Raw genomic sequence first — 27,229 nt, 5'->3', positions numbered from 1 at the left:
GAACTGTGACAAAACTGAGACATACATAGGAACATTTGCAATTGAAATTAATGTCAGATTAGACCTAAGATAAAAATTCTTATACTAAGTCTTCTATTAGCACCTGTTTCAACCCACCCTTCTGTGAATGAGTATTATAAAGATACCCCATATTTTTCTGCTGAAAAGACATGAATGCAATAGAAAACTGATGCGACGTTTTCCTGTGTTAATTATATACATAAGCTTACCTGAAGTATTTGTTTGAGGGCATTTTTGATTTTAGTCTTCATCTTCCTCAGCAAGTTCAGTTTCTTTGTGCACCACCACTCTCGTCACAGACATGTCAGGGTGCTGTTCTTTGGCTTCTTTGATTGCCTGTGCCAGGGCCTGCAAATGTATTTGAAATATGGAACTTAACAAAACCAAAAGGACATTCATGTGGGGCCAGAGAATGGGAGAGTACCTTTGTAAAATCTGGTTATAATTTTTCACAACTGTAAATTCCTGAACTTGAGATCAAAGGTAAAAAAACCACCCAAACCAAACCAACTCCCAAAACCCAAAACCCAAACAAACAAAAAAAAAAAAAACCCAGCTTGTTACAAATTTACCAAGATTTCCAGGAAGTAATAAGTAACCATAAAGTTGTAACATAACTTTCTAGCCCATATTAAGAGAAAAAAATATTTCTATAACCCAGAACTTTTTGAACTTCTGCAAAAGATGTTACAAATAACAGTGTAACAAGGGTATAAGATAGTAGAGAAAAACAAGAGTGCCCTTCAGTTTCCTGGACAAAACAGGTACTTTGGAATGTATACTAAGTATGGTACTGAAACTCTGGAATAAGAACATAACAGAAATTTCTCAGCACAAGAATTCCATTTTTCTCCTTGTACTAGTTTAAGAGAAATTTCTCTAGCTTAATTCAGGGAAGTGTAAATGCAAGTATCATTCGGTTGCTTTTAATCCCTCCCCATTTTAAGAAATTTTATAATCTTAAGAGATGCACCAATATACCCAGTTGTATCAGATGACCATCATAGGTCCCTTCCAACTGAAATGCATTATTTTATTCTACATCACAGTCAACAACATAAGAGCACCCTCTGAATCACCACAGGTGAAACAGCACCTGGGACCTTCTCTTTCTTGCCCATAACTTAGTACACATCTTATTTCAGTGAGCTGTATTACTGCTGGAACTTAACATAAGAAAAAACCAGAAGACACAGGAAGGTATTCAGAGGCAGCAGTTCATCTGTTCACCATAGTACCAAACACAACAAAAAACGCCCAAAATACTAGAAGGAGCAAGAAAAATATAATGCAACAAAAAGGTTTATCTGAATTTAGAAAAGTGGCTATTTCCTGAGCTAGCTACAAGTATTAAGTGAGAGGAGAAATAACTAACTCTGAAGAGAGATTGAAAACACCAGCATTAGGCACCCTAACTATTATATGACACTGAAATTGAAATCCTATTAAGGGAATATGTACAGGACACATGATGTACATTGGTACAATACTGATGCTTGCTGTTTGCTAACAATCAAACCATAAACAATGAAAAAAACCCTAAGACTCTAACTGGTAAATTACAACAAATAATACAAACATTTGTATTCTGAAACTCCAACCTGAAATATTGTTTCCCTATTGAGAACTGTTTTAGTGATATAGGGAACTAATAGACAAAATAAAAAACATCCAGCATGTATTTTGGGCCTTTAAGAACCTCCATATTCACTTAAGAAAAAGTGGTAGATATTTCTTGAATCTCTTAAAAGCTGCTCACTGCTGTTTTAAACTTCAGTGATTAAAATTGTATTTTGTACTCCCTTTTTTATAATTTCATTTTTTTCCTTCATTATTCACTTCTCCCAAATTAAAGAAGGGCTTTGAGAATTGTCTGATATACTAAAGCTATTTTGTGACCTTTCTAGACATTTGAAGTGCACTGAACGTGTATCAAGAGCAATCCATGCCTGATGCTGAGCAGCCCCGTCATTTAATTATGAGTTTCAAGAAGAGATTCAGCTTGTCAAGAGACACTTTCTGGACACAAATCAAAATGTGAAAATAAATTCCTTGAAACCTCTCAGTACATTACAATTCATAAGTTAAACTGAACCCTGTTATGCTGATTTGTGAAGCCTTCACAAAGTTAGAAATGTATTCACCGCAAGGTAGGCCTTTCCATTTGTATTAAACAATGACTGTTGATTGCCTTTGTTACTGCAGTTTCTTAGATTAAAAAAAACTCCTGTGCAATCATCACTACAAAGACTAGATAATTGACTTTTCTTAATTATTTTCCTGTGTAGTGCTCAAATTCAGCCTTATTAATTGGGCACCTAGAAGTGATTTTAACCTTAGTTTCTAAGACATCGTAAAACAGTGCTTTAGTACTGATGGAGATAAAAGGTACACACAATTACAGCAGATCAACAATTACTTTTGTTACACATAATTCGACAAATACTGGTCAAAACCTAATATTTAAATTCAAGCAGTTAATGTTTTAATGTATTTCAAAGCTTTCAAGCAAAATGAGCGCTGCATTCAGATGTTGCTAAAACAATGCAGTAGACTCCCATCTATCCAGATCAGTGTATCAAAAGAAGATTATTTCAGTAATGTTTTTCCTCCCAGTACAAAAGCTGTACTAAATAAACTGGGTCTCTTCCAAAAAGAGTAATCCCTCTAAAAATAGCAAAAATCCATTCACATGATATATGATGCAAATTTACAAATGTTGTTTTTCTTTCACATAGATTCAAAAGGCTTCTTAATAGCAAAACACAACTGCTTAATAACTATGCACAGTTAACAGTCTTAGGGTTTTTCTATATAATTTTATTCAATTTTTCTACCTTTCTCTTACTTCAGATTTCTGAAACATCATCTAGATCTCACCAGACTACAAATCTCCCATTTTAAGTGTTAAATTTGCATACTCGCCTCATCATGGTCAATATCTGCATCTCCAGTAATGACAATACGCTTCTCAATTCTTGTTTCTGATACTCCACCTTTCACCATCTACAGATGTCAGGGGGAAAAAAAAACAACAAAAAACAAACAAACAAACAAACAAACCTAGAAAACCATCCCAGTAATTATTCCATATTTCCACAAAGAACAACCTCCTGTTGCACAGAAACAAATAGATTTTTGTGTCTGAATTGCAATTAGGAGTAAATGTGTTCAGTGCTAAATAATCTTCTCCTATTTCAGCTATGCAGTTGATCACCTTCTATCAATTGCTAAACTTGATAAAAATCCAGGAATAGAGAATTACTCCTGTTATTAGAACCCATATTTGGCAAACTGTAATTCCAGCTTCTTCCACTATATAAGTCTGGCAACATAGAAATTCCAGGAGCCTTTTCTTTTATTTCAACCCATCTATCATTGGCCTCTCCTTAGTCATAATCCTATGCCATAAAATACAAAGATGATCTGGTTTTCAGTTCTGTCATTCAAGGACCTTCATCAGATATTTTCAACATATTTCACACTGCTGAACAGTTTTATGCTTTTTTCTTCACTTCTTATTCTAATGATTAAAACTCTTCAGCTTATAAAAAAAATTCTCACAGAAATGACATCATTTGCCTTTTAAATCAGCCTGTGTATGAGAAAAGAATAAACTACTACTTAAAATACACTGACCATACCAGGGAAGAGCCAAGATGACTCTGTTAAGAACACCATTAGAATATCAAATCTGTATTGGAAGGTCCCTTTATCAGTAATGAACAGTTTGCAATGTAAAATAAAAAGTCAGCTTAGAAAATTCGAACAATCTTGTAAATGACTGTTTATCATCAGTTTAAAAAAGATAAGGATCTGCTGCATCATGGTAATTCGATAAGAAGACAAGACTGAAACCATTTTCTTTAATTGTTCCTTCCAAGAAGCAAGACTATTTGACATCTGAACTTGACAAGAAAATGTACTTCCTGTCAAAACTGCGGTTCAATTTACTGAATAAAGATTTTTTTCCTAAAATGGTGGCAGCTTAATGATTCCAAAAAGGAGCAGGAGTCTGAAAATGATGTGTTGACTAGACTTTATAACAAATGCATTTTTAATATATGCATTTTTAATTCTGAGCTTACTTTATTTCATCTGATTCACTTTCCAACATTATTCTTCCACTACCATTTTGTGCATATGACTTTCAATCTCTAGAATATTTCAATCTTAAGAAAATATATCCAGTGAGCAGTGAATTATTGTTTAATTCTGCCATGTTGTAAAACTTCTGTATCTTGTGGGGGGGGAATCCTGAACTCATACTTTGTCTCCCTCTCTCTCTTCCATTTTTCTTTACCTGAAACAATGCTTTCTATAATTTTCTTAGAAAAAGATGCTAAGAGTTCAAAGAGGAGTTGAAAACTGGGCTGTTTAGGCATGCCTAAAATTTGACAAATATTTACATAAATTACCAATAACAATAATCATCACTCTTTGGCAGTTTTAACACATTCTGGCATGAAACATTACATGTTTCATGTTTTCCATGAAACAGATGTGATGTCCCGTTAACACTGAGTTTTCCTTTCCTTTTCAAGCATGGAATGCAGAGGAAATAATTCAGCACCCAAACACGTTTGTAAAGTAATCTAACAGAATGATCTGTTTTTAAATATACCCTAAACCCAGAAGTACAAGGATGATCAGCACCACATTCGGGAAACATTGTTTCAGTTCCTCATGGTGCCATTAGCACGGCTCCTGTTGGACCTCAGACAAGTTACACTAGCAAAGATTCTGTAGGACATCAGTGGGTGAGGACAGGACTGAATCTTGTAGAATTTTAGTTACATACTCAATTGACAAATACTGAAATAAGACCTACATGAACTACTGAAAAACCACTAATCATATTTTTCCCCCTTTTGATGTACTATTGCCAGATATTTCTGCTTATTCATTAGGACTTCTGTCTTCAAAATCTGTACAGAAAGAATTAACTCTCACACATGCCTGGAATGAATTCCTTCCATTTCAAGTCAGTTTTCCTCAATGAATTAGCAGATATACAAGAAACTTAATGTAAAAATGTGGTTTGAGGGCCTGGCGTCTTTTTTAATTAAGAAAGACATGAAATATATTTTACCTTTGTGATGTGTGTAGTTGTGGTAGTAGAAATGGACTCTGATGTAATCGTCTGTGCACTCACCAGCACGCCGGTATCACTAACAGCATTGCCATCAAGCTATAAAAAAAAAGGTATTATTGTATAATGGCATTTAAAAAGAGGAGAAAAGGCAGTTTTCTTACTAAACACATTCTTTAATTCAGCTAGAACTGAAATCTAAATAGAAACCATCCAAGTTCACAGAGTCTGGTATGGTTATTACTATGGTCCATTCCCATGGAGAATTCATGCTCACCATTATGTGTTCCTTTCAGGAGAAATGAGATATTTTAATCAAGTTTCCAAAACTGGATAAAAGTGAGTTACACTTTCACAGGCAGCAACAAAGTCTTTATATAGAAAAAGAAGATTAGAACTTCTTAAGTAATATGGTTTTGTAACATTTCACTTACCTAATTCATAGGCAAAGTATAATCTTACCTGCTAGGAAAAAAGTATATGCTTTTGAAAAGCATTTGTGGACATTATCTATTTTGAGCTACATAACTGGAATAAAAATAAGATTGCAAACAAACTAGTCATCGTACCTGTGAAGATTCATATGTGATAGTTTTAGTTTCGGTTTGAACAATTGGAATTTCTTTAGTGGAGATTTCAGTTCTCTGTGTGGCATCGGAAATGGTTACCATCTCTGTTTTCACTACTGGAGGCTGTGATGCAAGAAATAAACAATCAATTCTCTAGACAGAAGAAGTTTTGTAAAGTGGACCAAGAAAACACAACCAAAAGCTCAAGAAAAGCATAACAGTAAGATAAGTTTTTTACTGACTTCCCATACAAAAAGCATGCAATAAATAAGCAAAATGAAATGAAGATTAATACATTAGCACTCTAAATATCCATAACATTGTAGGAAAATTTAATCTCCTAATAACCTCGTCAAAGTTTCAGCCAACAGGACATACCAAAGAGCAATTGCTAAAACAAAGCTACAACACATGTACTGAAAATGCGTAAAAGCATCACTACGAAAAAAAAAAAATCTTAGTTTGCATAAAGAAATTGATAGATCAGACAGATAAAGTTGGTATTAGAACTAATCTGGGAAAATATCTATCACTCAGTCTGCAAATCAGGACTAGAAATTGCAGAAAAGTTTAACTTTTTAATACGTATTACTTCTGGAAAAGAAAAACTTTTGAAAACTGGATTTTAAGCAGTCTAAATTTTTCTGTAAGTCAATGACTTCTTTTGACAAAGACTCTAAAAAGCTACTTCAACAATTTAGAGTAAAATAGGGGTGTTCTCTGCAATATCACAAACAAAGCAATTAACCTTGGGTCTGTAAGCTAGCGAATTCACCACTTATCTTATTGGAGCAGATTTTCACTAAATTTACGAACTAAAGCCTTTTGACATTTTTCTAGATGCATCAGTTGCTATCTTATATTGATTTTGAATACACATAAGGTAAAATCCCGGGAAAAAACCCAAACACCCTTTCATGCTTGCACACACAGCAGGCCCTCTTCCCCTTTCTCCAAACTATCTATGCTTTTAGGAAGCATGGGTACTTGCAAATTTTAAGAGTCTAATAAACTACTTCTTTCATGTTGTTAATCCAAACAGCTGTGTATGCAAAAGACAACAAAAGAAAGAATGTGAGTTGTTTCGATTAAAAAGTGAAGAAAAAAAAATTGCCACCATTACAAGAGCAAGCAGGTAGAGAACTACAAAAAGTCCATTGAACTGGTAAAAAACTCAGCAGAACCTAATGATTTACCAATTTACAAAGACATGCATGCCTGCCTTTTATTTTTTCCCCTCTCTTCTTATCATTTGCCCAGCAATAAACTCTTCAACCTTGTTTGGCTTAAAACAACTGGCTGTGACAGGAACCCATGCATGCTTCCTAAGTATCTACTGCACTAGAAGACTTCATGGAAACATTGTGGTATGAGCCTCACCACTTAACAGTGCAGTGCTCTCACCTATGCCATTTCTAGCCATACATATTCTAACCTACAAATCTGTAATGTTTTATCGAAGGACAGAAAAAAAGGCAAGAAAAAGCAGTGATTGAGTACGAGGAAAAAAGGAACAAAAATCTGTGACAGGTGTTTTCTAATTTCAACTTGCACTAGTTTTCCAGTCACAATTACAGGTCATGGACTTGTCAAAAACAGTTGACAAATAGACAAGACAAGACTTTAAACACTGGAAACATGTAAATAATCAATACACACTATGTATGTGCATATTAAATATGGAGGAGATTAAAAAAAAAAAAAAGAGATCTCAATCTTCAGAAGGTTTGCCTTTACTGGTGATTTTCACTCAGTTCTAGCAAAAAGTCAGAAACCATAACTGAAGGAGACAGAATTTCACTGCTCATCCATGGTTTCCCCTTCCAAATGATCTGAATCTTGTTGGATGTCAGAAGATGTGGAGGAATAGGAGAAGAAGAAAGGCAGGTATATTTTCACCCCAAGAAATATCTCTGCTTAATCTAGTTGTCATACTGTTCTACCATTTACCTCAGAACAACAAATTAATTGTGGTGCAACATCAATGTCAACATGAGACACATCTCCATTGAGTTTCAGCTGTTCCTCCTCTTTTTCTTCACCTAAATCTTGCTTAATTTGCTCTGATAAATTCTTCTCTTCTGTAGCTATAGTAACTGTATTTTCCTGGACCAAATCTTCAGCTGTAACTTGTGTGTGCTCAACTGGTACATTTAGTTTACTGCCTTCTGGTATGGCTTCCACATGCTGTATATTTTCTTCATGTTCTTTCCTTTTCATGTCTTCCTCTTCTTCCTGTTCTTCCCTGATGACTTCCTCAATTGCCCTATGATGTGGCTGGTATTCTCCCATCTCTTCATCCTCACTCTCACTATTACTGCTGCTGCTGCTACTATCTGATGGCAATGATGAAGAGTCCTTTTTTGACACGTGCTCCACCTTACATGTCTCCCCAGCATCAGTGGCAACTTGCATTTTCCCTTTGTTGGTTTCGTCTACGACTAGCGTTTCTTCTATCCCAAACTCTGCCTGCTTCTTCTCCTCCACTATGTCCAGAGTCTCATGTGAACTCTGCACAAAAAACATGGATGAGGATAAACAAAAGTAGAGTATATGAATAAATTAAAATGATGAAAATAAAATCAGCTGATAGCTGGTTCATGTCATATGGAAGACAAAAGATGGCTGTGATGGTTAACTGAAAAAAGAAGGAAGGAAAGAATGAAGATGGACTGGAAGAGTTAGAGCCAAATTTAGCCATGGAAAAAATCTGCAGAACCTTATCAGCATCGCTGACTCCAGTACAAGGCCCTTCTGCTCTGGAAGCATGTCTCTGTGAAACAAAAAGCAATCAGAGGATAAAAATCAGTGCATAACCCTTTTCAACAGTGCAACATCCTCCAAGCAAGCTTTCAAGAATGTACACACATACTAGAGAGATGCTACGTATTCACTGCAAGATGCTAGTTGCCTTACACTTCATCAAAATATTAGATCAAAAGTAGGCAAGAATTATGGAAATTATTATTGGTGTAAGAATTAAATTACGAAAGCCTGAAAATAAACAGCATGAATGTACTAGCCAGTGATGCTACTGAGTTATTTCTCAGTTAAATCAGGAATTAAGAATAAATAATATTAAACAAAAGTAAACAGAAAAAATAATGCTCTACTACCAATTTGCCATAATTTTTAGAATAGTATAAAAGGCATTATTGCAGGGTTTTATTAGTTGTTTGTCTTTGGTCTGCTACTTTATGCAACTTAAGAGAAAATGAGAAGAAGATTGCTTAGGGTAGTACGTTGTCAGAACAGCAATACACGATTACCAAGAAGATCCTATGAGAATTCAGTTTGGAGCCAAAAGGATGATAATAAAGCAGCTATATTAGTATTTGTTCCATAACAAAATAATGATGGCTACCTGAAAGCCAGAAGCAAATAATGCATTAGGCTGTCAGGTTTTTTTAATCAAACATACTTTTAGTGAACAGTCTGCAGCAAAATTAAGAGCGCAAATGAAAAGAATACAAAAATCGACACACCATCTGTGACTTAATCCTAGCTTTTATTGCTGTTTACCTAGCGCAGCACCTACGGAGCGTAAGCTTAGCCAAGCACTGATTCCTCCCTGTTTCTGGCGTGCTGCAGATGCAGGGTTAAGCTCTGAGGCAGGCACGCCGCTCTGAGGCAGGCCGGGACGTACGGGAGCAACCCGGACCTGTCGCTGTCCCTATCCCTGTCCCGGCGGGATCCGTCCCGTCCCCGGCGGGCCCCGGCCCCGCGCCCGAGCAGCACCTGCGGCCCCGGCGCGGCCGTCTGCTCCCCCGCAGCGCCCTCTGCTGGCCCCGGGCTGGCGGCGGCGAAGGGCCAGCTGGTGCCGGCGCCGAAGCGCTCCTTACTAAACAAAATGGAGGTAATCTCCTCTTCCAGGCTCTAGACGGGTCAGAGAAGGGAAAGGAAAGAATTAGACAGCGGCGGACGGTGCGGCAGCCACCTACAACGGGAGAGGTTTGGCAAGAGAGAGAGATGACAAAGACGACGGGTCGGCAGGAGCGGGGGGGGGGGGGACGGACAGGGGGGACACAGCACGGCCGTGCGCTGGGGCTGCGCCTGCACCATGCACAACACACCGTGGGGACGGAACACACCGACATTTACACATCGACATTTACGCGGGCTTCCCAAATAGCACAGTTTACGTAGCTGGTAACTCCGTATTTACTACTGGGAATTTTTTTTCCCTTTTAAAAATCCGGTTTTGACACCTTCTAAAGCCCAGCTGGATCAGAGCTCTAGGGCTGTCAGATATATTTCCTTAGAATACATACCCACAGTGCTGAAACGTTAAAATGTTTCTTACTTTTTAAAATAAATTTGAAATATATATTCATAATACTTAAATATCCTAAGCAAATTCATGTCGATTAAAAATCTGTTTTCAAAAAGCCTTTCCCATTTTAGTGGGAAAACTTGTATTTTTCAAACATACATAAAATGTGACACATTGCTTTAAAGCATAGGTTACATTCATAACTTTCCAAGTTTGCTTAACCATACAGATTTATAGCCCTGCAGAAAACAGGGCTATAAATCTGTATGGTTAAGCAAACTTTGAAGGTTCACGTGGGTATAAGCCTCTGAAAAGGCTACAATTCTTTATTCCAGATTTCATTCCACAAGCTCTGGTAAGAAGTTAGAAGTGATTAAAATCAAAAGCCAACAATGTACAAATACAGAACACGGACATAACACACACGTTGACAACATTCCATGAGATACATTTCAGCCTTCCCGAAGGGCACTACAGAGAATCATGCCAGCAGCAGGAGCCGGAGGAAAGCCGAGGTGCCATGCACACAGCTGCAGCCGCGGGGACTCACCGTGTGAGCAGTGATGTACAATGTGAACTGACAGAGGTTACACCGTGCTACTGGAGGGACACTACAATGCGTATGGCATGCAGAAGAACAAAGAAGGCTAAAGAAAAAGAACCCCTAACATGGTTTTTTTGGGTTTTTTTTTTCCCTACACTAAAATTCAAAGTTTATTTCAATGGTGGCTAAGAAGAGTTAACAGGAATGCAAGTTATTAAATCTGTCTTCGTGGAACATTGAATATCCATTAGGACAATGTGTTCCTTACCCTTACTTTCTTTCCCTGGTTTACTCCACCCAAAAAACCATTCATCTATTAACAGATTACATCAAAAGGCAAAAATGTTCCTGATCCTTTCATAGTACTCTGGTGCCTTGTTTTCTGATTATTCAAAGCAGAAAAAAAAAAAAAAAGCAGGAGAAAACCAAAATCTTTACGTGGTAGGTGGTCAGACTGTGGACCTCTCTCTATATCCCTGCGCCCCCTTATATATACATATAAATAAAGAAAGGCACATACCACCCATCTTTTAGCATTTTCCCCACCTTCAAAGTTTTGGCTCTTCCAGTCTTTTAAAACAAAAACCCCAGTCACACAATTGGTTTGATAATGTAACCCCAGTTCCCTGGAGCATTTAGTTAAAAAGGATTAAATGTATAGATAGAATTCATCAATTTCTATCAGCCTGTGTTTAAATTCCTGGCAAATTCTTTTGGTACACGGTCATACACTCTAACGTGAAATACTGTTTACAAGCTGTGGGGGATGGGTTAAAGAAAAAAAAATACTGTGGGTATCCGTAAAATAGAAATATTTCCCCTATTTGCAACATATATATATATATATATATCAACGTGTCAGTTTTTGGTTAATTAAGTCACAGATGCTGTGCACTTGCAAGAGTATGGTGAATCTGGAAGTATAGTGACACAAATGAGATGTACCCAAAATAACATTTCTAGGACACAGAAAATTATTTGTAAGCATTTTTCACTGAAGCAAAAGAAGAAAAAGAATATTAGCAGTGGTATCCCTGCTTTATTCTTGTCTATTATTCAGTTATACTAAACAACAGGCAAGGATCAACAGGCATCCCTCAACAAATAATTCAGGATGGAAACACAGTTCTCCAAACTGCATATTTATATATGTTATATATGAAATAGGACTGTCAGCTTCACATTAACCTATTAGACCAGAAGTGATGTAAAAAAGCACCATCACAATTGCTACTCATCATCACTATCACACTGCTGCTAGTCCCACTGGTTAAAGTGCTTTTCATTGCACAGATGTTATCAGGGACAAAACCTCCCTCTTTTCCTTAATAAAAAGAGAGGTACAGAAGTGCAGAGGTATTTAGAACAGGTTGCTTTTAAAATTAAGCTGCTTACACAGCATTATTAATTTAAATAATGATTACATAGTGAACACACAAAGCAAAAGTTCTTGTGTGAAATGTCAAATAATTGCAAGCAATTATTTCCTTAGAATAAAAATACATTTTACTGTCATCCTAGTCACATCAAATACAGTAATTTTCCAGTGAAAAACTGGGTTTCTTTCCAGTGGCCATTCACAACTTCATGGTTATTTTGATGTTTAAGCAAAACATTGCTGGCATTCATAGATATATATATGTATATCTATACACATATACACACAGAGATCCTGGTTTACAACTCAACTTTCTCATTTCAGTATTGCCTTAAAAAAGTTATTACCATGAAGGAGAAAAAAAAAAAAAAAAAAAAAAGAAGAAAGAAGTGCCCAAGCCACCAAGCTAGCCCAAAGCAGATACAGCAAAAAAGCAGCAGGTTTCAGGGCAGCCACCTTATTGGTTTCCTCTGGTTTTGCTCCTGCAATCCATGGCATTGCAATCCATTGTTTCTCCTTCCCAGGCAGTGTTTTCACTTGGAAAATGTGGTCTCCTTTTTTCTATTTGGTTTTCATTTTATAAAACCAGTGTAAATCAACAAGCAATGAGACAGACATTCACTATATATAAACATAAAACCAAATCATCTGGAGTGACAGAACACACTAGATGAGCAAAAAAAACCCAAACCAAACCACCAGATCTAAAATAACTTGCAGGGGCTTCAACTTCAAGAGAAAGAAATCAACACAGAAAATACACACAACCACATAATAAAAATTAAATTACACTTTTACATAAATGTCTCTTTTGACCAAAAATATATTTATAGCTATTAAATGAATCACTGTGTCATGAATGTTTGAAAATATGACCAACATCTGTACCTGTGCATATACCACTGTACACAGAAATATTAAGGTACTACTCAGAAATTTGAGGAATTTCTTGGCAGTAACAACAAATTAACAAAATAAAGAAGTGATGCATATTTAGTTGCTCTGTTCTCTGTATGCACATACACACAGTTCAGATTGCTTACAGATCTTAATGAAATAATGTCCTATTATCAAAAATAGTTTTGTAGCATCAGGCCTGCTTAATTGAAAGCTCACCTTTATGTGGACTAAAAGAAAGCTGAAGAATTTGAGGGGATAGGACAACAATACATTTAAGGAAGGAAGGGTGGGAACCATGGTAATAGACAAGGACAACAACAAAATAAACTGATTGCTTTAAAAAACTGATTTACTCATTTACTGTATGAAAGAAATAGCTAATAACCCAATAGAACTAGAAGTTTCACAACAGCATGAGAAATTTGGGTAGGTTTCTTGCTACAGGCGTTGAGAGTGATATTCCACACTGCTATTTCAAGGTTCAGTCAGAAAGAAGAGGTAGAGAGAAGTAGATAAATTCATTTTACAGACTTTTGAAGATTAAGATAAATAGATTTTAACAACTACATTAAATGTCTCCCGAAGTCAACACTGTAAATTATCTGATCACATCAAGTCCTTCTGAAACAAAACACAGACTGTGTATTTATGCACAAGCTGTCTATGAAAAGATAAAGATATAGAAAAGGAAGGAAAAGTTCTACTATCACTGAAAAATTATCTCTATCAATCTGTGCAAATCAGAGTGAAATTTAAGATATCCTTAACACACAGGAAAATGCTGCCATCACTTCCAGTTCTTCATGTAGAAGAATAAAATTTCACCAACTATTTAAAGTCAGGTCCAATAGTAATGGTAAAAGAAGTTAATGTATACTTAGTATAAACAGATATTATATCAGACAAATAAACCTGAAGGACAAACTGCATTTGCTGTGTGACATAGAGGGTTGTATGGAAAGGCATGCAGACAGGTGTGGGCAGTGACATACCCCTTGTGTCTGTAGGGACAGAGGTGTGATACGCCGCTTTTCCCACTCATTTGGGCGTGGTTCGGGTGTGGATTCCATGAAATTGCGCTTGAGCTCACTAATGCTAGCCTGGTGTTTCAGTAAGTCGTCCTGGGTCTTATCCAGGTCCTAGCAACCCACAACATAAAACAAAGTAGGACAAAACACGACAACAAAAGCAAACTTAACTGGAAAAAAAAAAAACAACAAAAGAAATAGAAGCAACCAAACCAAGAAAAGTGCCTTGTGTCTGAAATGGTGACCTTCTTTGTAGTGCCTCAAAATAAAAATGTTTAAGGCTATAAGGGACCAAGATTTTCTGGTTTTGTTTTTGTAGTGAAGGTCTTACTCATACACTGTTTCTTCCATATTTTAAAGCAAAGGAAAATAACACTCTACATGGTTAATTAGCGAAGAGCTACATTCATCCAAAACATGACACTACTAGCCTTTTGAAACAATAATAATTTCCAGAAGCTGTTTGCTTTCACCTAAAATTTGTAAGCACAGAAGCAAATGTTTCAGGATACTGCACAGCTAACATAACTGAAGATAGCTGTAAGAAAGAACAGTTCAACCCAAGGAGCATAAAACTGCATCTTTCTTGATATTACAAGCTCCATGAAAAATACTTACATCTGTGAACACAATACTACAAGGCCAAATATACAAGCAACCAACATCTGCTTAGCTGCAGAGGGACAACTCGTTGCAGGCTTAAACTTACTGGAAGAATCAGATTTACAGACTTCAAACTTGCTACCTGCCAATTCTACTTTTAAGAACGTGACAGCAAGACAGACAAGTTTTTGTGCATGCCAGTACCAAAAAAACGATCTAAGTTAAACCTCCATAGATCAATGCCAAAGGGGACACCACAGTGCGAATACCAAATTAGATTTTGTCATGACCATTGAGGCCAAACTGCAGCACCTTGGATCAAACAACTACAAGGTATTCTTTCCCTTTGTACCAGCTACAGGGCAGAGGTAAGGTTCAGGAGCTATGCCAAAATGTAACTGCTCTAGCAACCAGACAAAAACATATATGCTTAGCTTTCTTGAGAATTCATTGTCTTCTAAATACAATGGCTGGGATTTGGTGGGCAAAGCAGATTTCATCCTGCCTTCACAATTTGTACCCCTTCCAGCATTCCAGGTCTCAAGAAAAGTCCATGTTGCTTATGCTTACTCTAAAACAAGAATATTTTTTCAGTAGTATTCTATAGTTATAGTCAAGTTTAAGCCTTGGATCCATTTTTAGTAAAGAACTAGAAGACTGAAGATTGAAATTAAATCTTATCAATACAGACATAATTATTAAGGAAGTTTTGTCAAAAGAATGTAATCAGAAATAATTATGTAGGCAAAGAATCTGGATTTTTTACAAAGACTTTAGCAGAATGTTCTGAAATCTACCATTTAGATTTTTATTGTCAGTGATCACAATGCAAAGATGCTTCACATTAGCTCATGAAAAACCCACAAACCAAACTCATTAGTTTCTAATTTCTTTTCACTTGAGCCCCAGTAAGGGTTTGGTGCTGCACATCTATTTCTTAACCTTGTGGATAAGCCTGCATGCATTTTAAACATTTCAACCTCTCTCCTTCTGGCAACTCAGTAGGTTTATATTGTCACAGGACCACTTTTCATCCTGGACTAACAAGTGAGACACTAAATATGTCTCCCTAAAGTTTGTCTTTCCTGAGTGAAGTAAAATCTTATGCCAAAGGCATTCTATTATACAACTGAAGCTCGTAACAATCCCGTCATTATTTTAAGACCTGTCTTGGCTTGACACAAGGCACATTTCTTGGACTTGATCAAAGCACAGTTATGCAATGCACACTTTCAGTGCTTCAGTAAGTTATACACAAGCAAAGTTTCAATAGTGATCAAAAGCTGCAAAAAGCCATAAAATATTAGTTGGGTTACTGCGATCCACACATCTCCTTATTACTGAACAAAACAAATGATTTTTTAAAAAACTGATTTTGTGACAAAGGGAATTATTTATAGCCCCATCTGGATGAATAAAATAAAGACAGCAGTAGGATTTTTTAAAACATCTTTGGTTATTAGGTTATTAACCACAAGTTAAATGATACTGATAAATACAGACAGACTCTGACAAAATAATTGAGATTGCTAATCTATATGAAAATTCTTATACTAAAAATCTCTACTTCAGTGACAATGTGCTACACATAAACATAATATTCAAAGCTGTTTGCTGTTGCTCATCTGCAATGAAAACCAACCTTCAAGAAGCAAAATTTACTTCCACTTGAAAAGGAAAAAATAAAGCAAATATTTCAGAAGATATCCAAACATTCCTCTGAATATCTGATCCTTGCATCATTTCTCAATGTTCTGACAAACCACTGTCAGAAGCAGAATTAGTTTTCTATACTTCTACTGCTTGCCCCTTACTAAAACTCTAATTATGCAGCTAATGTATTTGAGGAGGGTTGATTAAACTGGCAAAAGCTGGAATCTCTACTCAACAGAAGATGCAAACATCGAGGTGCAATGTACAAAAAACCATTTAGAATTATGAATTTCACCCATGTGTCTGCTCTATCTAAACAGGGCTATTATTCCCAGTTGCCACCTTGAAAACATTTAGCAAAAATACAGAAATTTACATTCAATGTTCAAGGTGAGGGTCGGTTGTGGGTATTTTGTATTTTTTTTTAAAACTCAGAGACTAGAATGGTAACATGCAACATTTTCAAGCTGGTTTTTCCCCATGCACTTCATGCAGTGTATCCATAACAGCCTGCAGGTGACCTCCCATCCCATGCAGCCTGGCAGCCAGTGAGAATGGAGAGTACTTGTATTACATACAAACCTCCAACATTAAATTGCTATGTCTGACATAAATATTTTCCCCGTCTACTCTCAAGGAACTGATCTGTGAAATTAAGCCACATAAACAAAACAAAACAAAACCAAAACAAAACATAAAGAACATAAAATGGACCAGCAAGTAAATAAAACAAGACCCTTACAATCAGACAGCTAAATCAAGAAAATAAAATGGTGAGGTGAAAAGGCACTATTCAGACAAAACCCACAGAAAATTTAGGGTGCTAACAAGGCAGGCAGCCACAGCCAGGTTCAATTGTAAAAGAACAACCAAGCACCTTCTGCTGTGCTTTCTCCTCTTCATATTCCACCTGCATGAGCGCACGGCAAATCAGCAAGAAAAGGAAGTGTTAACATTGGCTTACAGACTAACACAGAAGCTTCATCTCTTTGTAAATGCTGCAAAGTGTGCTGGATTTTACAGACCTTTACTTTTTCGGCCCCAGATGTCGAAATTAAGCGACTTGGGTCTTCTTGCACCTACATTGTTGTAGAATGGCTGAAGTAATTTTTGGCATAAGTGGCATGAAAAATGGAAGTTTCACACTGTGTCCCTTTCTTGCTGCACTTTTTATTGTTTCCCAGGTGAAAATTTAAGAATGAGTAACAACGAAAAATGATATGCATAATTTCTATGGTAAGCGACTTAAATTCTGCAACAAATTGATGGGAAAATGGAATCTGATCCAGGAGTTCTTTTGGGAAAAGAGTTTGGGGTTCAAGTCAAACACTTAAACACTGTATTTACAAACTTTAGGAATAGGAACAAACTTAAATTTTAGGAATGTTGTTGTCTTGGGATGAACTATTTACAAACCCACCCTTGTTAAGTGAATATTCTTAAACTGCAATTCATTCTGTTGGTAATTTTCAGTAGCTAATCTTCATATCTCATCTCCAAGTATTCTGAATGCCATAAGGAACAGCATTCTTTAAAAAGTGAACCACTTCCCGATTGTCTTTCCACAAGTACAAATATCAACTGGTAATCTTAGGAAAAGATGGATTTAGAAGTCAACAATGTGCAAGTCCATGAATTTGAAGATGGATTTTTACTGCTCATACTCTTACATTTTGGATTCTGTGTGAAAGATGTGGTACACATAACATTTTTATTAATTTCTGACTTATCTGGGGTTCTATTTTCTGTAACTACACTACAAATTATTGATTGAATTAGGCTACAGAAATACTGAGAAAATCTTAAAGTCATGTTTTTCATTATTTTATACTTAGACTGGTATTATAATGACAACATGCCATATTTAGCATGTCTTTAATATGTACATCGGTTTAGCAAACTTTGTTAAATGTAACATTAAATAGATCCCCCCCCCCCATTTTGATTCTATGATAATTGGTTTAATATTTTCTTTGAGGATCAAAATAGAAGTCCTTTTTGTAGTGGTATTGCTGTAACATGTGCAGCAGACATAAGGAAAGGAGGCAGCTTGTCAGCCACTCCAGATGATCAGAGCAATATACTGGTGTGACTGAGGCTTGTGTACATTTTAGCAGTGTATCCCAAAAAATGCTCAGACTTCAATGATACTGTCTGACATAACCTGCAATCCCAGCTAGTGAATGAAATCAGTCTCAACTGCTGCTAGAGATTAATCAAAGCACGTAAAAAAAGAAAAAGTGTCTTGGACAGACTCAGCTTTGCACACACCCTTGTAAAGCTGAAACATCTGAAATCCAGAATAACAAAACACTGATTTTAAAGTATTTGCACTTTTCTGAATTCAGCTTTTAGGAATTTCATTTTTCAGATCTAAACAGAACTTCAGAGATGTGCATTCCAGTCAATGCATGCAGGAGACAGGCATTTTAAAACCAATTGACAGTGCGAACAGAACTTGCAAATAGTATCAAATAACATATCTATTGTTACACAGAGCACTTTAATTATTCAGATTCATGTGCTTGTTAACATTTTGAACTACAATGCAAGTCCACCTGCAGCTCAGTATCTGCGGATTTCAATGAAACTATGCATGCTGCAGGAAATTAGGCAGAAAAACCATGAGCTATCTATTGACTAAAAATTCCACAATGGCAATTTTTCACAAATGAGAAATGCTAAAATGATACAGATATACACATGTGCATTTTTGTATTTATATATATAATTACAGGCATGTACACAGACCCACCTCTAAACTAGGAAGTGTGCAAAACTGAGAAAGCCTCGCGAGAACAAGCATAAATGCAAAGTGCAAGTGTCAACATTTAAGCAGCAAAATTACACACCTCCTCTTCCTCTGCTTTGTCATTCAGGTCATTGCCATTAGAGCTACTAAAGGAAGTCACCTTAGGCTCCAGGTAGCAGAGAGACAGAGCGAGAGGAAGGGAAAATGTGAGTGAAAAAGGAATAGACTGGAAAGCAGACAGAAGCAGGACAAAGACAAGGAGAAAAGAGGGGATGAAGGAAGGAGAGGTAATGGGAATATAGTGCTGAAGGCCAGGTGGGAGGAAAGAAATGCAAACATCAGGAAGGCTAGGAAAAGTAATATAGCCATCCTCATCAAGCAGCGAGCGGAAACTAAAAGAAAGGCATCTGAAGAAGCTGAATGAGACGCACAACTCAGTGCTTTTGTAGTCATTTGTATGGATTCTTCCCTCAACAGCAGGGGAGCCTCGACTAGCTAGGGGTCTCATTGATTCAAAGGTATTAATTGGTGAAGCTGTTCTGGTTTTATTATGATCTGATGTTTGTTCCATGGAATTGCACTCTGAAATGTCTGGAATGGTAAGGAGGGGCTCTTCAAAGGGATCTTCCTCTGAAATATCTGAAAGCATGTCGATCTCGGGGACAGGTGACAAGTTTGTGAGATGGGATGACACAGAATGGATGGGCAGTGATGGTGGGTGTACGTGAGTGAGCTGAAGAAAAAAATTCTGTGCACAGTGGAAAATGAAAGCACAACAAAAATGCAAGTTTGAAGGCACATGAAGAGGGGAAAAAAGAGAAATTATTAGTTAGTGAAAACTTTTACTTAGAAGAAGGGATAGCTTTACTAACGCAATAGAAATAAAAATAAAAATCCCACTGTGTTTTACAAGCAGCCAACTTGTTTACTTCTGTGGATTATGAAAGGAACCCATTACAAATGTTTTGTTCTCAGGCTGTAAAGAACTGTGCACTTTTGAACTGTAATAGTCACTTAAAACAGATGGAAGCAGACAGACATTCAAAGCTTCGGCAGAAAGGTCAGAGGACAGTGCAGTACACAAAAGACAAGCTGGCACTTCTTGGGTTTATAACTGTTTTCTCTAAGACTTAAAGAGAATCAGAAAGGAAAAGGCGCATCTGTACTAGGGGAAAGAAAAAGAAGCTGTTCACAGAATAAGCACATGTAACAAAACCGTACTGAACAGCTTCCTGGAACAACTTCCTGAAATACTGCCTTCCCCATCACCACTGTTTTGGTTAAAATATTGAAAGATACTTTGAAAACAAGGGAGAATCACCATTTTACTACGGCCAAAGGCAAAATATAGTAATTTATTTTACCATTTTTCTCCCATAAAGAAACTGTGTGCCTTTTTTCTCATCTATTTCAAAATTATTTCAACTTGCCAGCAAACAAAAAAAAAGGCAGCTGTGATATTTGTTCTTTGCCTACACTTGAATGCAGTGGGAACATATGAACTGCACAGAGAAACTCAGCAGTCTCACTAAGAAGAAAATGGGTAGCTAACTTGCAAAAATGTTTGAGGACAAAAATTACTCTTCAAATTTTAAACTAAGTTCTGGAGAATTGGTGAAACAGAAATGATCTCCAAGAAAGAGCTGCAGATTTTACCTGGCACTTTGGGAGGAAATTTTTACATCAGATCATAAAAAATATATATTAAATTTTTTGACCTATTCCCCCAGTAGCTCAAACAAACAAGACAAGCAAACATTTGCACCAGGAACAGATCACAATACTTAACTTTTCACAGAAATCTATACGTTAGTCAACATACAAGTTTTTAAAGGATGAAATAATTCTGCAATGGCTACTAAAACAAAATTGTTACCCACAGTAATTAAACTCAATCATAATACATCCAACTTCGTAGAGTGTACACAACCATGATATATTAACATTTTTATTCAAGTCTAAACAAACTAAGGAAGTGAATAAAACATGATTTATCCTTTGAAACATATTTTCAAGAACTCATGCAAGCTTCTTGAGCATTTAAATTAGATTTCTAGCAATAAAAGAAACTCTAGGTCAGTGCCATTTAGAAGTTTGTATTCTCTTTTGCTTACATACGCTGACATTAAGTAAAACACACAGAAAGCACTTGACAATTTTCCTTTAATATTTTAATGTAGTATTCTGTATGATATTCAGAACATATAGACACTAAATAACCACACATGGTTAGATACATATATCACATGAATAAATAATTTTGGTGTGAAAGTCAGACATACCTTTCCATCCTGAGTCAATTCTAATTGTGGAGTTTTGAGTGGACTTTCATCTTCTTCTCTGCCACCTTCTTTCAACTTGGCCTGACCAGCAGCTTCAAGATCAATGATTTTATCTCCAGCAGCCTGGCCTCCAGTAGCAGAGAAGTCTCTTAGAAGACTTTGGTCTGAAATACCCATGGGAGCTATTACAGAACAAAATAATTTTGGTTAATTTGGATAAGCCGAAACATTTTGGTTTTAAATCATCTTAGGAAAAGCATTTTATGGTTATATCAGCAATGATCAACACAGGCTAGTTACTGAGTGATACAGTATTTTTCAGTTTCTTGGCATTCCATTGCACTAGTATGAACAGCAATGCGCCCCTGTGCACTTATATATTGAAAAGACCCTCACAGTTTCAGACAAGTATTTATCAACCTCTTGATTAGACTTAGAAGATAAATTGAAGATATTGTTCTTTTGGGTATGTAAATCACCATTAAAAAAAGAGCGAAATACGAAAGTATTTTTCAAAATTCATTATTTGAGAGGACTACTTTATTGCAATCTAGAAATAGTTATGCATGTAATTGTCACAGTATTTTTCACTGGAACCTTAGCAAAGCTGCACAAACATCTCAGTGAAAGTAAGAACCTCCTCCCTATATGCTTGCAAAAAATGGAAGGGGGAAATACTAAACAAGCATACTTGAATATAGTCAAAGCACAATAGAGTGAAAGGCCTTAAATTATCTTCCTCTTATTTGACTCAGCCTAACAGGACTAATGAGCAGGATGGCTCTTTTAAATCATGATGACAGCCTTAGTCAAAACAGTAGTAATGAAATAGAAGTGAATTCATTAAATGAAGGAGTTTTAATAAATACAGCTTTGATACAAAATTAAATCATTTAGTAATGTTCTGTAATACCTCCATGTGCCTTTGCTTTACAAAACTGAGGTGCAGAAAGTTGAGAGGAAGAGATGTTTCTTGGAGTACCTTTGAGAGATATCCTCTTTGGAAAAGTCTAAGCTTCACACTAGGGACTCCTTCAAGATGCTAAGAAGCCTAGCCCAGCTATTAGGAAATGTGGCATTTGGGATGGGCTTTTGGGGAGCCTCTAAGTTCTGCAACTTAAACTTCTGATCTCTTTGAGGGTGGCAAATAGAGCATTTCTGAGGTATGCATTGCGCTAGTTCCACAAGTAAGTTTTGATAAGAGTAACTTAGGTTGGAAGGAACATGCAGAGGTCAGCTAGTCCAAACCCCTGCTCAGAGAAGGTAAAATTAGACCAGGTTGCTCAAGAGCCTGTCCAATTGAGTTTTAAGTACCTCCAAGGTCTTTTTAAACAAGGAAAAATTTGTTATTTGTAACTGAAATTTGCTGTGTCTCAAATTGCAGGGACACCCCACTGCCTTATCACCAGGCACTTCTGAGAAACCCATGGCTCTGTTTGTTCTGTAAGTTCCCTGTCAGTAGCTGTAGACAGCAACACCTCACGACAGCCTTCTCCTTTTTAAAGCTAAAGGATCACAGTTCCCTCAGCCTCTCCTGATATATATCACAGGCCTCCATCCCTCTGGCCAGCTTGGTGATCCTTACTGGGCTCGTTGTAGTATGTCACTGCCCATCTAATACTGTGGAGCCCAAAGATGAACACAGTATTTCAGGCATGGTCTCAGAGAGTACTGAATAGGGAGGAACAATAATTTCTTCTAATAATTAGCTTTTGCTAATACAGCCCAGGATACAGCCAGCATACTTTGCTGTAAGGGCACTCTCATGTTGACTCATGTTCAACCTGTGCCACAGGAGTGTCCAGATCCTTTTGTGCAAAACTGCTTTCAGAACAACGTTTCATCATGTTCAAAATTTTGACCCTGATGCTTCTGTAAGAGTGAAAGTTAGGGCCTGAACACACATGTCTGCATGCCTGTATTCTGTAGAGGATGCACAAGGGATGCCAGAGAGGCTTGATTATAAAACACTGAGGTGGTGATGGGTTTTTTGGTTGCCACAAGAAGTCATCGCATGCTGTATCGGTGCAAGCACTTTTGCCTAATATTTTTACTTCAGTTCTCAGACGGTAAGACTTGGTATGTTTCCCAAGAAAGTGTCAGTTTGATCATTTGTTATAGGACAGAGAATGAATATTTGCAGAAGTAAAACTCTTCTAAGCAAAGAATTTTTTTAAAAAATAAGATAAATTTGACAGCTCAGTTGTAGCTTAAACTCACATCACTGTCATTGGATTACTTTTATTCCAGTGAAGTTGTGCATGCCTGAATCTAAGTCAAGGTTCATGTTATTTTGCTGAAGTGTTTTTCTGCTATATATTAGTGCAGAAGTGATTTTGAGTAAGACATATGCTTTTACATCTCTCACATATAGTGTTACTATACCTGCCTTTGGAAAGAATGCCTGTTTCCAATAAAGGAAACCAGAACGTATTTCTGCTCAAAAAAATCAAATACCAGTAATGACAAAAAAACCTTCAGCTATTCAAAATCAATGTAAAAATTTTTAACTAAACACTGAAGTAGTGAATAAATACACTAAGATAGCAATATACCGAACAAAATTATGGAAAACTCTAAGAAACAACTGATTCAGTCTTTCGTGTTTAGAGACGTTGCTGTGTGTACCTATGCCTTACAAAAGGTATGAGTAGTGCACACTTATGCTACATACCCAACATAGAGAACTCCATATATTCACAGCAGTTCCATACTATTTAGGCAGTGACTGAACGTAATGTAACCCTAAAACTGTCAAGTACCTAAAGTGGCTTTAGAAATCAAAATTCACAAATCTGTCAAATGACCTTCTGGCCATCCATAATCTGAACATTTCCGAATGTTGGTCAGGTCAGAGTGACGAGACAATGTAATCACAACACTGCAAAAATAAGTCAAATTTCATACCTCCATCAAGGCTTCTGGAAACACGTTTGCTGGACGTGCGTTCGAAGTACGGAGCTGGTCTGTCTATGAGGTTGCTGGCCTGCCGTGTCTGCGCCTGTGTACGGCCGCTGTAGCGGAACTTGGAGCCCAAGGTCAGAAACTTGGCTTTGGGAGGCTGCTCTGGTGATACAAGTCTAAAAGGGAAATATGAGGAAAGTCAGTTTAAAAGGCCTTCTTTGAAGTATTTAATGAAGTAATTTGAAGGTACTTATTGTACTTCAACTTCCATTCACAGTGCATAATTTGTGCTCTCCAAGAAAGAATTCCACTGTAAGCTCTTCAAAGACCTTTAAAACAATGCATGTTATTTATTGTTTGCAGCTGGAGTCAAAGTGATGCCGATAACCATCACATTTTTCGACAGTATGACTAAAGCAACTGGGACTCCTATCTTTTGGTGCTATCTTTGTTAAATTTTAATTTTTGTAGAAAGCTGAAACCATTATAGGTGATATAGATTATCTCTCAGATCTCTCCTTAGAATGTTACTTATAGTAAAAGCTTCCACTACCTTTCCTATTTTCCGAAGCAGCAATACAGCAGCTGCTCTTCCTCAGAGTTAGGGAATGGTATCTCAAAGATGTATAGGAGGGAGTACCAAGAGAAAAAAGATTGGGAAGACTGGAGAGTTGCTACCCAACAGCAACAAGTTAAACAGTCTACATTCTAGACTCTAGTTTCTTTAAAACGTCATTTATAAAATTATATAGGTTGATGTTTGCTGGATATAAGGAGTGGGGGGAAGAAGACTTCTGAAAAGGGTGAGAAAGAGAGTTACATGTGCTGTTAATGCTGGCTATGTGTGTTTGTACCATAAATGTTGGAGTCCTTGTCATAAAGTCCAGAATGGGCTACCCAGGGAGGTGGTGAAGTCACTGTCCCTGGAGGTGTTTAAAAGAAGACTGGATGTGGCACTTAGCACCATGGTTTAGTTGATAAGGTGGTGTTAGGTCATAGATTGGACTTGATGATCTCCAAGGTCTTTTTCAACCTGGTTGATTCAGTGATTCTGTACCACCATCGCATGAATTTGAAGACAGGTCCGCTCTACATCCTGAATTTCCTTCAGTCTGAGGACTTCAAGTTCATACTCATCTAACCTCTATTACTTGTACTTTGTTTTTGAAATCTGAGCACCAACTGCAACACTGAGGGTCCACTGCCATCCTTGCTGATTAGGCAAACTGTCATCACTGCAAGAACTCTTCCCAGTCCCTGCTTCTCTGGAAAGGCCTTTGAAGTTGTTTTCTGGATCAATGTAATGCTGCAAATACATGCTTACACTCTCTCTCTCTGTATAAAACTATCAGATTATTGCAGACAAAGCTTCTTGATTTGAGAATTTGCAAAGAATGAGCAGCTCACTGAACATCAACTTCTTTCAAGCAGAACCAGCAACTCATGTGCCATTTGTACTGAAGATGGCACAGATGGGCAAGCGAGAGTTTAAACTGGGCTGACTTTGTTCTCCTCTTCTGAAGCACTTGCACAAAAATATCTGTGTCAGTGGAATCTGATCCAACATATGTTAAGGCATTATCCAGTACTGGGTTCTGAAGAATACAAGGTCATTCTAAAAGTGTTTCAGCAAAACTGAAGAATTTTGAGATACCTAGCAAACAGAACAGTGAGCTAGTGTGGTGACTGGACCCTGGCTGGATACCAGGACCCCACCAAAGACATTCCCCTTTCTCAGCTGGACAAAAGAGACAGATGTAATAAGCAGCTTTTGGGTGAGATAAGGACAGAGAGACATCACTCATCAATTGCCCTCATGTGCAAAACAGACTAGACTTGGGAACAAATTAATTTAATTTCTTATCAATCAAATCAGAGTAGGAAATGAGAGGTAAACCTAAATCTTAAAAACACCTTCCCCTCTTTTCCCTAAGAGGGGATGTTTATTGGGGTACTAGCCAGAAGCATACAATTCCCCATGTCTAAGATATGCATATGCATATGCATGCACCTGAATCATAATCTGTTCCAACATTTATAAAGAAAGCAATTCAAGACAAACTAATCCACCCTTCTGCACTAAAGCCACTTATGAACTTTAGGCTTCACTTTCATTGCTTCTATAAAACAGTCTTTCTCCCCATTATTTCCAACAGGGAGTGCATTATGTACTAAGAGGAAGAAGGCTAAAAGGGTTTTTCCAAGGTTCCTTCAGTTCTTGATTTTCCAGTCTTGGCAAGGTTGCAGCATTAACTGCCATTTTTATCTTCCACCCCGCTGAGATAAACTTCTAATCTTTTAATATGGAAAAAACAAGAGAACTAATTACTTCCTGATTAAGGGCATTTGAATGGATTTTTGTATTACAGGCTTAATTACGTAAAATAACTGAAAACTATGCTTTTACCACTTTAAGACATTCTGAGGAGACACTGAAAAAATCATTAAAATATCAAATAAAACATCATAAAGAGGAAATATAAGCACGTTTCTGCAGACACTGGTGAAGATCCAGAGTTGCCAACCAAGCTTACCTCAAAATTTTTATGTAGATAGATGGCCTGACTGTAATTTTTAAAGTAGATTTCTGCTCTTTGAAAATGCTGCTGGAATCCTCTAAGTTTGAGCTGATAACAAGTGAGTACAATGACCTTTGGTAGTCATTTTCAATACAATTCATTACAATTTTTATAAATAACTTCTTACACTGGTGAATTTCCTATATATTATAACAAAATGGATCTTGATGTGATTATTAGAGACAAACTGAAACATTACATAAGACAGCACAAGGAATCATACCCTTTTATATAGGGCATGCAAGGAGATTTGGAAGCTAAAAATACGCATCTAAACTGTATACAATTTACTGCGGCATCCTACACAAGCTTTACACATACTCTGAAAGAGCTACAGCCTCTTGGACTGTAGCAATTGCTTTCTGCTTTTTATCTTTGCAGGAAAATAGAGCTGGCTTTATTTTACTGTTTTTAAATCAGGATGAGAGGTTCTAAGGATTTTCTCTCTGATGACATCAGTGGAGTATATGGATTTACAGAATGGTTCAAGTATTTGTTACGTAATTCTTGTTGCAATGTCATTCCTGGTTAGGAAAAGCCACTTCTGATTGGAATAAAATCCAATTATTTTTATTATGTCCGAATTTCTGTAGTAAGATTATTTCATACCTATGAATGTTCCTGAAAGCTTTCAGACTTGCAAATGGTAAC

General features: G+C 36.8%; 1 protein-coding gene across 16 annotated transcripts in view; it reads right to left on the bottom strand.

Moving 5' to 3' along the window:
- Positions 1–230: 230 nt before the first annotated feature.
- The window catches only part of EPB41L2 (erythrocyte membrane protein band 4.1 like 2), a 102,256-nt gene continuing 75,257 nt past the window's right edge, over positions 231–27,229 (bottom strand). For 3 of the 16 annotated variants that reach the window (XM_066179181.1, XM_066179176.1, XM_066179177.1), the window contains 12 exons: positions 24,003–24,175; positions 21,096–21,277; positions 16,644–16,706; positions 13,770–13,916; positions 12,334–12,438; positions 9,421–9,558; positions 8,402–8,455; positions 7,633–8,193; positions 5,683–5,805; positions 5,114–5,212; positions 2,947–3,027; positions 231–369 (listed from right to left, as the gene is read on the bottom strand). In XM_066179181.1, the coding sequence (XP_066035278.1) occupies positions 262–369; positions 2,947–3,027; positions 5,114–5,212; positions 5,683–5,805; positions 7,633–8,193; positions 8,402–8,455; positions 9,421–9,558; positions 12,334–12,438; positions 13,770–13,916; positions 16,644–16,706; positions 21,096–21,277; positions 24,003–24,175 (1,834 nt within the window). In that variant the 3' untranslated portion in view covers positions 231–261. Of the gene's footprint in view, positions 370–2,946; positions 3,028–5,113; positions 5,213–5,682; positions 5,806–7,632; positions 8,194–8,401; positions 8,456–9,420; positions 9,559–12,333; positions 12,439–13,769; positions 13,917–16,643; positions 16,707–18,877; positions 19,562–21,095; positions 21,278–24,002; positions 24,176–27,229 lie in introns of those variants that run through there. The other 13 variants (XM_066179187.1, XM_066179179.1, XM_066179178.1 and 10 more) reach the window with 13 other exon arrangements.

Source organism: Chamaea fasciata, unplaced genomic scaffold, assembly GCF_029207755.1.
Source record: "Chamaea fasciata isolate MVZ Bird 193981 ecotype frontalis unplaced genomic scaffold, bChaFas1.0.hap1 SCAF_3, whole genome shotgun sequence".
Lineage (NCBI taxonomy): Eukaryota > Metazoa > Chordata > Aves > Passeriformes > Sylviidae > Chamaea > Chamaea fasciata.
Note: the sequence above shows the minus strand (reverse complement) of the source record. Positions and strands in the feature narration are given on the sequence as shown.